Here is a 16,671-nt window from a genome sequence, read left to right as displayed (position 1 = left end):
ACAGACACAGACCCACACGTACACATATTTTATGGGGTGCATGCATTCATGTAGAACTCCGTTATCTCACATTTTAGATTAGAATCAATCTAAACATCATGGCATAGACAGAGAACACAGGGGGTTAACACCTTCAACATATTGTCTAGCTATCACCCATTGTTAACAGGTAACCTGAGAATGCAACTTTTTAAAAGCAGTTTTTTGATGTACACATGAAAGAAGTGAAACTATATGGTATTCAGACAGATGAAAGACTTAACAATCAATTTTTCAATGTATAATTTTCAGTTACATCACACTAAACTTTTGCTATAAATTCTGTGTGTTCGGATTGAGCCCTCCACTATCACCTGATGAAGGAGTGACGCTCCGAAAGCTAATGTGCTTCCAATGAAACCTGTTGGACTATAACCTGGTGTTGTGCGATTTTTAACTTTTTAACCCCAGTCCAACACCGGCGTCTCCAAATCATGGTTAATCTTCAGCGTGCAAGAACATATTCAAATCCAGAAGGCTTATCACCAATTAGTACCACATTCAGGTAAATTTTTTCTCTTCATTTACCACCAGGTGACTCACCAAAGTGCGAGCCCAATGGCAATGATATTAACTGAAGTAAAATTTACGGTCATTTTAAAACTCATTTTATCAGTCCATTTTTGAAAACTGATCACCTAGCTTAATAAAATGTATTTTCAACTCGCTGAGATGACTGAAAAATAACCTACTTTAATTTTGCAGTGTAAATCTAATCTGAAAAAGTAGTGGAGGGTGAGAAAGGAAAGAGAAAGAATAAAAGAGAAGTATCTGGCAGACCTCTGAGCACTTCCATGAAATGCTGGGCAGAGCAGTAGCTCTCTCCTAAACATTTAAATTTGTCACTATTGAAGGGAACTCTATGAGTGTGCTCAGATATATGTACAGCTTTCTTCTGGGTAGGCTAAAAACCTTAGGCCTGGCAGATACCAAGTAATGCTAGATCCCAAATTATGGATACGGACCCCAAATCCAGCAGTTGCACAGAAAATGACACTATCCTGGCTTGCCAAAATTTTCATTTCAAGCAATAAACATAAAAGCAATTCATAGCAAGAAAAAAGCTAGTCCAAAACTTGAAAACTGATGCTTGAAAAGGCAGTACATACCATCATAATTTTGAATCCACGTTACAAAGTGTTTCACAGTTTGCAAATACTGAATAATGGTACAAATTCTGTATGAATTGCCCTGAAAATCAAATCTGTAGCTGTCCAAGTCTGCATGTGGTAGACCTTCCACAAAGTGTAGCATATATATTGACGATACGCTAGGAAAAACAGAATTTAGTTTAGTAGTTCCAAGCACTAATTTCAATCATTATTCAATATAAATAAATATGCATAAACAGTGTACCTACCAATCTAAAAGCATTTTCCTTTTTTGATCTTTATCTTGACAGTTATTGCAGGTTGCTTTATGAACAGCATTCAGCGGGTGCCAATCTGAAACTATGTTCGTAAATGTAATCAAGGTTTTCCGACATCTATCATAAAAAAAACTTTAATTATCATCACAAGCAAAGGTTTTACTTCAGTAAAAATCTCTTCTGTATTTGGGTGCACACAGTATACTTGAAGGTAAATTTTTATAGCAAAATAAATTGTCCACCTTTTAAAGGCCTCAGTTTATAATGATGTAATGCACGCACAATATTTAAACTTAATTTAGCCTGGGTAATATTTTGAAGGGGAAGCAATTATTTTAAGGCAGTACAACAAATGGAATTTTATTAGTGGTACTCTACAACTTTTATAAATTTAATACTCTCCTCTGGATTTAAATAACCTGGAACATCGATCAGTAAATCGAGATGTCTTTCTTCACTACCTGAATAGACAGCAGTAAATACTTTAAACAAAACTCAAACAATTACTTAAGTTGCTTTCAATGACATTAAAAAAAAGAGAAAATAACTTATACAATTAATGATATGGCTTTGGATAATGTAGTAGAAGAGAAAAACCTAGAGGTGCACGTACATAATTTTTGAAGTTTGCTTCATACATAGACAGGGTGCATAAAAAGGCATTTGGCACACTTGCCTTCATTGCTCAGTCCTTTGAGTATAGGAGTTAGGAAGTCATGTTGATGTTGTACAGGATATTGAGAGACCTCTCCTGGAATACTGTGTTCAGTTCTGGTTGTCCAATTTTCGAAAGGATATTATTAAGCTGGAAAGGGTTTAGAAGAGATTTACCAGGATGTTGCCAGGTCTGAAAGGGTTGAATTATAATGAAAGGCCGGGACTATTTCAACTGGAGTGTAGGTTGACAGATGACCTTACAGAAGTTTACAAAATAATGAGGGGTATAGATACAGTTAATGGCAGTTATCTTTTCCCTAGGATGGGGGATGTTAGGGGGCACATTTTTAAAGGTGAAAGGAGCAAGATTTAAAAAAAGACATGAGGGGAAAATTATTTTATACAGGATGGTTTGCATGTGGAATGAACTTCCTGAGGAAGTGGCGGATGTGGGTACAATTACAACGTTTAAAAGACATTTGGATAAGCATAGGAATAGGAAAGGTTTGGAGGGATACAGACCAGAATAGGCAGGTGAGAATAGTTTAGTTTGGGGTTATATACGGCATGGATTGGTCGGACCAATGGGCCTGTCTCCATGCTGTACGACTATGTTCGAGATGTCATAATTGCCTATCTGTAAATTGAAAACACAAGGAGTACTGTTTTCCAGGCCAAGAATTTACCAGTCTGGCACAATAATGCTTCTGTACAGCAAAACAGTCAAAGGATCAAAGACTACTTTTTAGATTGCACCATTCTGAATAAACATCTTACCTGCTTTAATTTCAAGGGTATAGCCATAAAGAAAAATTCAAAATATTTTTAATTTAGATAAATTGCAAATTAACATTAACTTTTACTTATTTAGGAGAAATCTTTAGTGAGAGAAGAGGACTGTTAAACTATTCCCTATAGTGGAGGCTGTGTCACTGAATTCATTCAAGGCAGAGTTAGGTAGATCTATGACAGACAAGAGAGTCAAGAACAGCAAGACAGTGGGATTGAGGTGATAACCACATCCTCCACAATATTATTAAATAGCAAAGTTGAATGGCCGAATGTTTTAATCTTTATTTTAAATCTTATATAGTTCTTATTGCTGTTAGATTTGTCTAACATTAGTTTAGCAATTGATTAGATTTGCACAAGATTACAAATTTTTAAAAAAATCAAAATGAATGAATTCAGATTTTACTCTTTCACTGTTTTGCCATTAATGAATGATAAAATTGAATAGAAATTTAATGGAGTCACAACTGAAAAGCTTTGGTTTGCTGACTAAAATGTTTTTGAATTTCTAAAATCCACAAACGTTTTCAGTAAAAATATGGAAATGCTGAATAGTAACATTCAAAACAGGGAAATGTGTGCTAGCTAGCAGTTAGCCTGGTACCTCGATTGTGATTTGATGTACAGTAATGAAACTTAATTAAAAATACACTTGCCTTTCCTCGTACTTATACCCACACTTCATACATTCAAAGCTCCAAATATACGACTGCATGAACAGCGCCTCAACATATGGATCTTGCCGTAGAAGTTGTGGAAAAGCAAAGACTGGGCTATCGGGAACTCCTAAAGAGAGGAGAAAATGAATTGACATATAATAGTAAAGACTAAATTCTCAAAAGTTCCATGTAATATACATTCGAATTCCAATGAGAACCACTCTTGGAGGGGGAGGGGGGCAAAGAGAGATGGCATTTGAAAGAGGATTTCAGAGTATAGCTCACTAACAATAGGAGAGGGAGAGAAAAAGAAAACAGACCTAATCAGTGCAGATTGCCCTTATGTATATTCTGGTATCTGATTATACCTGTGCACTGACTGAAGTCTAGCACAAGTTACCTGATTAGTAACTGCAAAATTTAACAATCTTCCCCAATATTTTCACTAATTATGTTAATGTCAACATGATAATGGGACGACTGCTAAAACTTGTAGGTAACTATGATTGATATTAAGGACATTTTGCTTGGCAATTCTTCTCCCAAATGTTAGCCATGGTGTTCAAAACATCATTACTGAGGTATTCTGCTTTTATCAACTAAACCTACTTGAAAATTGACTATGGCCGTTATAAATTATTTGTTCACAGGATCTGGGTGTTGCTAGTTAGGCCAGCATTTATCGGTCAACCTAACTGCTCTCAAGAGATAACGGTGAACGACCTTCATGAAGTGCTGCAGTCTTTGGGGTGCAAATACACTCAGTGCTGTTCAGGATTTCCATGATTTAGACCAAGATACAGTGTTGGAATTTTGGTATATTTCCAAGTCAGGATGGCTCAGGGCTTGGAGGGGAATTCACAGGTCGTAACATTCCCAAGCATCTACTGCCCTTATTTTTCTAGATGGAATAGGTTGGGATTTGGAAGATTCTGTTGAAGTGGTCTACTGAGTTTCTCTAGTGCATCCTTAGGTGGGACATATGGTTACCACTGTGCAATGATGGCAGATGGAATGAATGCTTAGAAGTTGATAGGCAGTCAAGCAGGTTACTCATCAAGTGGGCTATTTTGTATAAAATTGTATTGGGTACACATACTGGAAAGTGAAGAGTTTTCCATTAGATTCTTGACTTCTCACTTGTAGATGGTGGTTTTGGGAGTCAGAAAGTGAGTTACCACAGAAAACCCAACTTCTAACCTTCTTTTGCAGTCACAGTACTTATATGGCTGATTCAGATGAAATTCTGGTCAACTCATTCTATATACAAGACATTTTCTGCTCCAATTACCATTTCATTTCACTTCTCCTGGCTTCCACCAGAATGTAAATCTTCTCTTTTGTTCTTCTTCCCACCCCCTCACTATTTACTGGTTCAAAGTCTATTGCATTTGAACAGGTTTTATTTATGAAAGGTCACTGAGCTAAAACATCATTCTGGTTTCTCACTTGTTACCATTCCTGCTGAGTACCATCAGAATTTTTTTTTACTTTTATTGCATTAATAGCATGTGCATTTAAAAAAATAATCACTTCAATAAAAAAAATAAATAAAAGAGCTTATAAAGTTTTACAGTTTATATAAGAATTACCCAATTTGCATTTCAATTTTGGTCGAAGAAGCTGGAAGAGACTCTCTCGGACGTTGCTTAATGTTAGTTCGATGCGACCGAGCGTTTCGGGGGGAATTTTCCACAAACCATTACCTGAAATTATAAGATTAGTTCATAAAGTGCAACATGAAAGTCCCTACTAGTGCAGCAATCAAAAAAATCTAAAATTCATGAAATTCTTCTTGTATATTTGTGACAAGAAACTGAAGTCACCAAACCTAATGATAACCAATTCAGAAGTCACAAAAGAAACATTAACATTAGTATGTAGCATAGGTCGGAGATTTTATTTTACACTAATATACATGGTCAGACCTCATGAAGATGGTGGTAATAAATTTGATGTTTGTTACCTCTACTCTTCATTTTTCCAACACACTTCTGGCTGGCCTCCCATCTTCCATAAACAAACTGCTTTCCACGTCCTGATTTCCATCAAGTCCTGTTCAACACAGTGCTCGCTGTAGTACACTTTCCCATTTCACACAATTTTGAAATAATCATCCTCCCGTTCAAGTCTTTTGATAGCCTTGCCCTTCCTCATATTTCTAAAAGCTCCATTAGCCACACAACTCTACACTCTGGTTTCCTCCGCCCTTGAGCCCCGACCCTCCAACCGCCACCAGGACAGAACCCCACTGGTTCTCACCTACCACCCCACCAACCTCCATATACAGCGTATCATCCGTCGTCATTTCCGCCACCTCCAAACGGATCCCACCACCAGGGATATATTTCCCTCCCCTATCAGCGTTCCAAAAAGACCACTCCCTCCGTGACTCCCTTGTCAGGTCCACACCCCCCACCAACCCAACCTCCACTCCCGGCACCTTCCCTTGCAACCGCAAGAAATGCAAAACTTGCGCCCACACCTCCTCCCTTACTTCTCTCCAAGGCCCCAAGGGATCCTTTCATATCCGCCACAAATTCACCTGCACCTCCACACACATCTACTGCATCCGCTGCACCCGATGTGGTCTCCTCTATATTGGGGAGACAGGCCACCTACTTGCGGAATGTTTCAGAGAACACCTCTGGGACACCCGGACCAACCAACCCAACCACCCTGTGGCTCAACACTAACTCCCCCTCCCACTCCACCAAGGACATGCAGGTCCTTGGACTCCTCCATCGCCAGACCATAACAACACGACGGTGGGAGGAAGAGCACCTCATCTTCCGCCTACTCCTCCAACCACAAGGGATGAACTCAGATTTCTCCAGTTTCCTCATTTCCCCTCCCCCCACCTTGTCTCAGTCAAATCCCTCAAACTCAGCATCGCCTTCCTAACCTGCAATCTTCTTCCTGACCTCTCTGCCCCCACCCCACTCCAGCCTATCACCCTCACTTTGACGTCCTTCCACCTATCGCATCTCCAATGCCCCTCCCCCAAGTCCCTCCTCCCTACCTTTTATCTTAGCCTGCTGGACACACTTTCCTCATTCCTGAAGAAGGTTTATGCCTGAAACGTCGAAACTCCTGTTCCCTGGATGCAGCCTGACCTGCTGCGCTTTTCCAAGCAACACATTTTCAGTCCTGCCCAATCACTCAATCCCTACAATGCGGGTAGAGATCATTCGGCCCTTCAAGTCTGCACTAACCCTCAAAAGAGCATCCAAGTAATTTTTAAAATGTACTTTAGAGGTGAGGTTAGCTGCTTTAACAACCTTCCTAAGCATTCCAGATCCTCACCACCCTCTGGATGAAATGTTATTCCTCAATCTCCTCTGAGCTTCCCACTTTTCACCTTTAAATTACAACCCCTTTGTATTGATCATTCCACTAAGGGAACAATTGCTTTCTGTTTATCCTTTCACCATGTCCCTGCCCCTCGATCTTCTACATCTCTATTAGGACCCCCTTCAAGTTTTAATGCAAGGAGCGTGACAGGTATGGCAGATAACTTAGTTATATGTATTAATCGAAGCTCTATGATGCTGTAGCTATTTACAGAGACTTGGTGGCGAGATGGACAAGATTGGCACCTTAACATTCTGGGATTAAGATGTTTCAGGAGGTGAGATAGAGGAGGATGTAAATGAGTTGGGGGGAGTTGTGTTACTGATAAAGGGGATTATCACAATATACTGAGGGAGAACAAGGATACCTTGAACGGCTCATCCAGTGAGGCCATATGGATAGAGCTCAGGAATACAAAGGGTGCAATCACTTCGATGGGATTGTACTATGTGCTTCCCAACAGCCAGCAAGCAATAGAAGAATAGATATGTGGACAGATAATGGAAAAATGTGAAAACCAACAGGGTTCTTGTGGTGAATAATTTTAATTTGCCTTATATTGACTGGGACTCAGTGCAGGGCTTGGATGGGAGCGAATTTAATAGATGTGTCCATGAAAATTTTTTCAATTGGTTTGTAAATAATGCAATGAGAGAAGGGACCATAATAGACCTGACATTAAGGAATGAGCTTAGCCCAGTGATCGAAGCTTTAATGGGGGTGCATATTGAGAATAGTGACTATAATCCTTTCAAGTTTGAAGTTACCCATTGATAAGGACAAGAGTAGTCTTCAGCTGAAAGTATTAAATTGAGGGAGGGCTAACCACTTCAATGTTAGGCAGGAACTGGGGAAATGTAGATTGTGGGTGGCTGTTTAAGGGTAAATTTACATCTGGCATGTGGGAATCTTTTAAAGGCCAGTTGTTTAGAGTTCAGGTCCAGCATATTCCTATATATATATTAGGGATAAAGATGGCAAGATTTAGGAACCTTGGATTAAGAAAAATTGAGAGCTTTAATCCAAAAGAAAATGGAGGCATACGTAAGATATAGGAAACTGAAGAGAGACAGAGACTATGAATACATATATAGCAAGAAAGAACACAAAACAAGAAATTGTAGGGCTAAAAGTGAGCATGAAACATCTTTGGCAAACAGGATTAAGGAACATCCCAAGGCTTTTATACATAAGGGGCTTTGGAAAGGATAGGTCCATACAAGGACAAAGGAGGGATTTATACATGGAGCCAGAGGAAGTGGGTGAGGTCATAAACAAATACTTTGTATCAGTATTCACAAAGAAGAAGGACATGGTGGATGGCGAGAGTCAGAAGAGGTATGCTGATATGTTGGAGCATACCAATATAAAAACAGAGATGATGTTGGATGTTAAAAAGCACAAAGGTGGACAAGTCCCCAGAACCTGATGAGATTTATCCCAGAATGCGGAGAAGCAGATAAGGACATTGCTAGAGCCTTGTACAAAATCGGCTTCCTCTTTCGTCTCAGGAGAGGTCACTGTTCCTTTGCTTAAGGAAGGCAACACAGAATCTAGGAAATGTCACACTGGTAAGCCTTACATCAGTGATAGGGAAATTATTGATAAAGATTCTAGGAACAGGATTTACTCACATTTGAAAAGATGGTCTTATTAGCAAAAGACAGCATTGCTTTGTGTGAGGAAGGTTGTGACGCTCAAATTTGTTTGAGTTTTTTGAGGAAGTGACAAAAATGATTAATGAGAGCAGGGTAGTAGATATTGTTAATCTGGAGCTTAGCAAGACCTTTGACAAGCTCTCATGGCAGGCTGATAAAAGGTGATGTCACGTGAGAACCACGTAAGGTGCTAAGTTGAATACAGTCACAGAAGTGTCATTGTAGAAGGGTGCTTTTCAGATTGGAACTCTGTGACCAGTGGTATTCTGCAGGAATCAGTGCTGGGACCCCTGTTTGTAATATATATTTGGATGAGAATTAGGTGGCCTGATCAGTAAGTTTGCAGATGGTACAAATGTTGAGGGAGCTACAGATGATGGAGAGGATTGCCAGAGGATACAGCAGGAGATAGATAGGCTAGAGACTTAAGCAGAGAAATGGCAAATAAGAGTTTCATCCGGACAAATACAAGGTGTTGCATTTTGGGAGATTTACTGTAGGAGGGAGGTATACGGTAAATGGCTGAATCCTCAGTAGCATCGATATACAGAAGGATTTAGGTGTACAGAACAACAGTTCCCCAAAAGTGGCAACAAAAGTGGTCAAGAAGGAATATGGCATGCTTGCTTTCATTGGTCAAGGCACAGAGTATAAAATATTGGCAAGCCGTGCTGCAGCTGTACAGAACTTTAGTTCGACCACATTTGGAATACTATGTACAGTTCTGGTTGCACACTACCAGAAGGATGTGGAAGGTTTAGAGGGTACAGAAAAAGCGTTCTTTGATGTTGGAGGGTGTTAGCTATGAGGAGAGATGTGATAAATTTGGTTTGTTTTCACTTGAACATTGATGGATGAGGGCAATGTGATAGATGTTTACAATATTATAATAGGCATGGGTAGAAAGGATAGTTGGAGTCTTTTTCCCCCAGGGTAGAAATGTAAACCACCAGGGGACATAGGATCAAGGGAAAAAAGGATAAGTTTAAATAAAAACAGCGTCTCCTTTAAATAGAAGGTGATAAATGCATGGAATGTGCTACTAGAGGAAGTTGTGGAGGCAGATACAATAGCAACATCTAAGCAACATCTTGACAGATATTTGAACAGACAGGGAATAGAGAGATACAGACAGCATTAAGGCAAAAGGTTTTTAGTTTTTAAAAGGCATGTGTTGGTGCAGTCTTGGTGGGCTGAAGGGCCTGTTCCTGTGCTATACTGTTCTTTCTTCTAGAACAAGGCAGAGAGACAGTAAGATCATGCATTTCAACTTTCGCTGCTGCAAAAAAAACAACCCAAGCTTATCCAGCCTCTCTGCATAGCTAAAGTGCTCCATGCCAGACAACATCTGGTAAATCTCCTTTGCATCTCCTCCAGTTTAATCTTTCTACATGCAAGTATTACATCTGCACACAGTACTTTAGATGTAGCCTAACCAAAGCCCTCCAACGAGACCTCCATGCTCTTATACTCTATGCCTTAATGATAAAGGCAAGTGTCACAAATGCTTTAACTACCCTATTAAACTCCCCTGCCACCTTCAGGGATTTGTGGACAAGCACTCAGATCTTTTGTTGTTCTTAGTTTTTTTAGTGTCACGTCATTTGAGTACTTCCTTGCCTTGCCTTGTTACTTCATTCAAAGTGCATCATGTCATGCTTATCAGGGTTTAAATCCCAACTGTCATTGATCTGCCCAAATTGTCAAAGCCTCCAGTAACCCAAGACCTTCTTCCTCACCCAGCCGATCTTTGTGTCAGCTGTATACGTACTCATCATTCCTCCCATATTCTCATCTGCATCAATGAAACAGCATCAAAGAGCATTTGTCATCACAGTGCCCTGCATGGGTTACAGAATAATATAAAAGTCTGAAAGTTGCAAACATTGAGGATGCCAGGAAATTAGTATTTGAAAAATGGAGCTTTGGGAGTTAGGGAATGAGGTAAATGTTCCAGGTTTGACAAGTGTTCCCTGAAATTTGGGCTTAGTGACACATAAAATTGTAGGATTGACGTAAAGTGCCACTAGTAGACTTACACAGTACACACATAGCAGATGACAGTAAATCTGCAACCTGCTTTATATATCTCTCACAATTGATTCAGGATCTCCTTTAATGCTAGAGTTGTAGAAATAGGAGCAAGAGTAGGCCATTACAAGCAGGCTGATCCCAATCTTAATACTATATTTCTGCTCCATCCCCATGGCCTCATCAACTTTATTGTATAGAAATTGATTACCAGCTTAAAGATATTCAGTCACTTTTGTAGTACAAAATTTTGTAAGTTCATCACTCCGGCTGAAAAACTTTCTCCTCAATTCTCCTAGATCGTCTACTCCACATCCCTTGTTCGAGACTGTCCCAGCCAGGAGGAATATCACAAAGTAGAGTTCTTTGTAGGTATGGTAGAAGTTATTAGGTACTAATCAAAGGGAACATATTCAGCTGTATCTAATATTATAAGATTGTGGAATCTTGGAAAGTTCCAGAGATACTTTAAATCTCAATAGGAAACTGGTCCACAAAAGTAGCACAAAGTGATCCTGTCAATTGACAGCATTGGGTGCAGGATCTGTGATCAGCACTGCTGGAACTCGGAATGTGTTTTTTGTGAGGGGGTTTCGAAGTCCTGAAAGGTAAAAGGATTGTGTAGTGGTACTTTCAGAGAATGAAGCAAGAAAGGTCTCATATCATCTTGGAGAATGTAAGATGCAGAAATTCTGGGAACCTACAATTGGGTTGGAAGGTGTGGCTAACACTCTGAGGCAATGCTTTTCATTTCAGAACATTAAACTCTTCTCCAATATGTTAAAAATTCCACTAACATGATTAGTCATTGAATTTATACTCTATACTATTGAGTGTTTTCATTTAAAAAAAAGATTTTACATCAAGTCAAAAAAAGTTTATTGACTACAGAATATTTTAGTCTACTGTTACCCTTATTCTTGTGATCCACATAGTTTTCATTGCCTTGAAAATTCGCCTGCTTTATAATGTCCTACTTTTGTAACTATCATCAAGGAAAGGGTACCAGAAAATTACTAAAGTCTGAAAAGCCCTGAATACCTCAAGGAAGGGTGTTAATTTTTTCATTACAGCTCTTTGAGAATGTAACCAAGTGAATAAAGGAGAACCTGTGCATGTGCTGCACTCAGATTTCCTCAAGGCATCTGACATGTTTACTGTGCAAAATAAGAGCTCACGCTGTACAGGGTCACATTTTTATGATTAAAGGATCACTTGATAAACAGGCAGCAGACAGTGAGAATAAATGTATCTTCTTCAGGTTCAGAGGCTCTGACATCAGTGGAGTGGAGCACCGTATCAGTGTTGCGACCTCAATTATTTATTAAAGACTTGGATGAAGGAACAAAATGTATGATTGTCTCACTAGCAAACTTAGCATAGGTAGTAAAGCACTTTGTGAACGGAACATAAGGAGTCTGCACAGGCATCTAGACAGGTTAGGGGAGTGGCAAATATTTGCTATTTGAAAAATAATATATGAAAATGCTAACTTGTTCACTTTGGCAGGAAGAACAGAAAAACAACCACAGAAGGAGAGAAACTGCAAAATTTGTTGGTGCTGACAGAATCCAAGTAGCCTGGTACATGACTCATAAAAATGAGGACAGAGGTTCAGGATAAGACAGGCAAATGAAATGTTGTCATTTATTGAAAACAAATTGAATGTAAAAGTAGTATGTTTTGCTATAATTGCATATAACATTGGAGTGATCACATATGCAGTGTTTGCCTTCCTATTTTAAAAAAAAATGCAAATGCATGAGAAGCGATCGAAAGAAGGTTCACTCAACTGATACCATAGTTGACAGGATTATTTATGAGGGCAGGTTAGACAGGTTGGGCTACATCCATTGGAATTTAGAAAAATGAATGAATACCTTATTGAAAGATATAAAAATTCTGAGAGGATTTAACAAGATTGATGCTAAAAAAGATGTCTCTCTTTAAACAATGAACTCAGACTAAGGGATCAAGTTTAAAACATATTTAACTGTTTTATTTAATTATGTGTTGCCTTGCAATATACCAAGTATCCAGAGTATCACACTGTATATCACAAAGTTAGTTTTTAAAATAAACTACCATCATTTTAACTTAAAAAAGTTGTGCAAACTGCCACTAGCACCGAATTCCTGCAGAGGACCAATCTATCCTATTGTTGCTAGCTACCTGACTTGGTTACTTAAGTCTCCTGGGCTTTCTCCAAGATTTAATTTCAGTAATAAATAACAATCTAACTTAAGTTCAACCTAATAACCAACTTCTGAATTGGACAATGTTTGCTTCCTTGGTCCTATATTTTTACTAAAGCTCTAGCAGGGGTTCTAATTCATAAGCATTTTGACAAGACTCCTTCATCACTACTTTCTCTGAAATAGATACACAAGACAAAATTCTTGAATCACAATCTTCAGTGAAATGAATTGATGGAAATATATACCTCCAGTCGACATTATTAGTAGTGACGAGAATTTAGTTTGATTTGAAGGGAATGCTTCTCTTTTCCTAAAACAAATAATCAGAGAATTCTTGTGGTATGGGCATGGGATGTAAATTGCAATAGGGATTTTCTTTGGACAGAATTAGAGTTTAAAATGGTAACAAGTAAGCAACAATACATGGCAGTGGCTCAGATACACAAGGAAATCATAAATATTTAGGCATCATAATGTAATACACAACGCCACGTATCAATTCCTACCTTTGCAATGGCTTTGGCAGTTAGATACCAGTGTGCACGCCTGATCATATTCTGTGTACAGTTTCTTAAATGGAGATTCCATTTCCGTCCCTAGATTGGGCATTAATTTTCTTAGCAGTTTCAAGTGGACCAAAGCTATCAGTACGCAGTCTAGCCAGCAGAGAGCAGATTTGTTCTTCCACTGAAGAAATAATTGTTCAACCTGTGACTGCACAACTGGAACTTCCAATTTAGGCTGACCAGAATGTTCAGTTTCAGACGGTGGTTCCTTTCTTTTGCCACATAATTGATCACGTACCCCAAAAATTGTCTTATCAGGGATAACAATGCCATTACTTTCACTTGAATTAAATGACTTAGAATTGCTTCCATTTTCTGAACAAGGGACAAAACTGTCAATTTTATTTAGGTCAGTTTCAACTGGCTGATATGCAGCTTCCTTGGGTATAACACAAGATCCACTGAAAATGTCTTTATTATTACAATTAGAAGTTTTCTGTCGTTTCACGTTCCGCTTACACAGAGGAACTAGTGCACCTGATCCAGATATGCTCTTCGCAGCTTGAACTGATAATCGAGGCAAGGTAGGTGAAATGAGGATCTCATTCAATGGTTTACATCCCAAAGGAAAGACACACTAGAAAGAAGTTTAAAGTTGTTAAATGCAGAAATATAACAACAAATGCAAATACCATCTGTATGCGTCTAATTTGATTACTTAAAATCTTACTACAAACATATCAATCAGATCTGGAAAACTGGAATGCTTTCCAAACTGCAGATCAATGGCATGGTAACCACAAAGGACATATTGACTATGCTGACAGTGCAGGTGGAATGAATTACTAGGATTGGTTAACAATGTTGAATAACCTCTGATTGTTAACTAATTACTCAAATATTACTAAACATGTTTGAGCAGCTGATAAAAGCATTTCAGGAGAGATTCCTGAAAACCAAACCAAAAGAATCTAAAATTTCCAATACCTGTGGACTTTCACAAAGAAGAACAGATTCCTCTAAGCTTATATAGAATCGGCGCAAAGCTTTATTTTCTCCTTTTGCAGCACAGGCAGGACAATATTGCTCTTGAATGAGTGAGGTATTTTCAGAAAACTGCAGAGAAGGAAAACAGAGCAAGTTACCAGTTATGTATACAATTCAAAGTCCGTTTTAAAAATATTGAAACTGTTTTATACCATCCATCTGTTCATGGCCAGATAGAAACTTAAAATACAATTTCAGTTTGAATTTTCACCTTCAGTACAGAAGATGAAAAGCACACTTAAGGACAGTTTTAAGCTGAACAAATATGAAAAAGAATATTGTTTTTGCCAAGTTTACTTTCATATTCAAGTTTTTGTTGGAGAGTCAAACTCAGTGATTGCGGGTGCATGTTTCAGCACTACTCAGTACTTAGAGGATTACCATGGTAACCATGTTTTCACTTCAGATAAATCTTTCGCCATAGCACTTTGTGCAAGATTTCCGTGTCACTTTGAGTTTAGAATGCTCCACCTTTCTCTCACCTTTTCAAGACAATAGATGCAAAATAATTTGAAAATATAATAAAATTTAGAACTTTGCTCAGTTTAGAGAGGAATAAACAGTTTTACTGACTTTTCCCAAATACCCCACCGTGTGGCTGGAAGATACATTTATATCAGTGCTTGGGCCACTCAGTGGCAAACCAGTCTTGGTCTTCTGTTTATCCGCCATGCTCAGCCAAAGGCTAACCTTTACCATCTCACCGGTGATTTGAAGTATATCATCAGGAACTTGTCAGAATATGCTGTTAAAATAAAAGTTGAAGATGTTGTTAGAGAATATAAAACCTTGATATTTTGCTAATTTGTAGGCATATCAAACTGCAAATTTGCAACATACAAACACCCATTGCTAGTATCATACTATAAATGCACATTTAGTAAGTTCAAAATTATATGAAGCTTACAATATTTTAAGCAACAATGCCAGATTAAGGTAATTGGTAGCTACTCAGCAAACCAGAGTGCTAAATTGTGATTAATCTTACTGCTATTTTAAGATGCATAGCTAGATTTTTGCGCAGTCGATAAATGATCTAACCATAGCCTACATCATTACTTTAACTTGCACAAGAGACGTTTGCAAAATCTCAATATTGAAATTTTAATAATTAAACCTTAATGAAGCATTGCACTTAACAGGAGACAGAAAAACTAATTTCTCTGGAATTTTTTAAAAAAAAATCTGATTGCAGAAAATCCACACTGGTGAGTACAATTCAGCAAGTAACACATTTAAAGAGATCTGTGAAAATAGCTTTTCAAAATGGAGGAGAAAGCCTCAAATTGGCATGATTTACATTGAAGACGTAAAATATAAACAGTCTTGCTTCAAAAGGTTAAGTCTGATACCCACCCTGTCAACTGCAATGAAATCAGTGGCTTTCATAACAGAATTGGTGGTCTTTGAAATCAAAATCTTGAACAATTTTGAATAGATTTAAATGTGGGTGCACAGGAACAGAAAACCACAATCCAGTGTTAGCACTTTCTTAATAGCTACAGCATAACTTGCTTCTTCCAAAGAAGATTGGCAAAATTTCTTTAGAATTACTCCTTCACATGAAAGACAGAACACAATAATGTGTAGTAATGTGTAAGCCTGATGAGGTAATTGAATCATGCACTCTGTAGAAATTCTAAGCAGGTAATTTGGCCCATCAAGTCCACACCAACTCTCCGAACAGCATCCACTATCCTATCCCTGCAACCTGCAGTTTCCATTGCTAATCCACAAAGCCGGCATATCCCTGGACACTATGGGCAATTTAGTATGGCCAATTCATCTAACCTGCACATCTTTGGACTATGGGAGGAAATTGGAGCACATAAAGGAAACCCATGCTGACACAGGGAGAACATGCAAATTCTACACAGATAGTTGCCAGAGGATGGGATTACACTCAGATCCCTGGCACTGTGAGGCAGTGTTAACCAATTGTCAAAAAGTGTTGTTAAATAGGTTATGGTGGGAGAGCAAATAATCACGTAAGTGTCACGCTGCAGGAGGCAACATTTCAGCCAAAAGAGTCTATACTGGCTCTCCAAATAACCATCACAACTTTGTGCAATCCTCCTGCCTTTTCCTCAAACCACAGTTCACTGAGGAGAAACAAACAATCGACCAATGAAATAAAACGAAATTCAATTAACTAAAATTAGTCAGGATTATAATGGAATGAATTCCACTAACAAGTGCGTGCTTGGACTTTGGTGGGAACAGGGATTAAATGTGATTAAACAGTCTGACAACATTTGCTGTCTGAGTTCACCAATTCATGAGATACCACAATACTCCTTAATCAATGGAGTCAATGCTTCTAGACACAAGTAGAAAATGTGAGGGATGCAGGAAAGAGCA

At 38.5% G+C, this 16,671-nt stretch overlaps 1 protein-coding gene across 1 annotated transcript in view; it reads right to left on the bottom strand.

Moving 5' to 3' along the window:
• The window catches only part of uspl1 (ubiquitin specific peptidase like 1), a 30,508-nt gene that overhangs the window by 6,241 nt on the left and 7,596 nt on the right, over positions 1 to 16,671 (bottom strand). The window contains exons 2-8 of the mRNA XM_060826127.1: positions 14,884 to 15,055; positions 14,251 to 14,379; positions 13,264 to 13,900; positions 5,109 to 5,222; positions 3,514 to 3,643; positions 1,400 to 1,525; positions 1,149 to 1,309 (exon numbers count right to left, since the gene is read on the bottom strand). Of these exons, the coding sequence (XP_060682110.1) occupies positions 1,149 to 1,309; positions 1,400 to 1,525; positions 3,514 to 3,643; positions 5,109 to 5,222; positions 13,264 to 13,900; positions 14,251 to 14,379; positions 14,884 to 15,009 (1,423 nt within the window). The 5' untranslated portion in view covers positions 15,010 to 15,055. The remainder of the gene's footprint in view (positions 1 to 1,148; positions 1,310 to 1,399; positions 1,526 to 3,513; positions 3,644 to 5,108; positions 5,223 to 13,263; positions 13,901 to 14,250; positions 14,380 to 14,883; positions 15,056 to 16,671) is intronic.

Source organism: Hemiscyllium ocellatum, chromosome 6 (genome assembly GCF_020745735.1).
Source record: "Hemiscyllium ocellatum isolate sHemOce1 chromosome 6, sHemOce1.pat.X.cur, whole genome shotgun sequence".
Taxonomy (NCBI): Eukaryota; Metazoa; Chordata; class Chondrichthyes; order Orectolobiformes; family Hemiscylliidae; genus Hemiscyllium; species Hemiscyllium ocellatum.
Note: the sequence above shows the minus strand (reverse complement) of the source record. Positions and strands in the feature narration are given on the sequence as shown.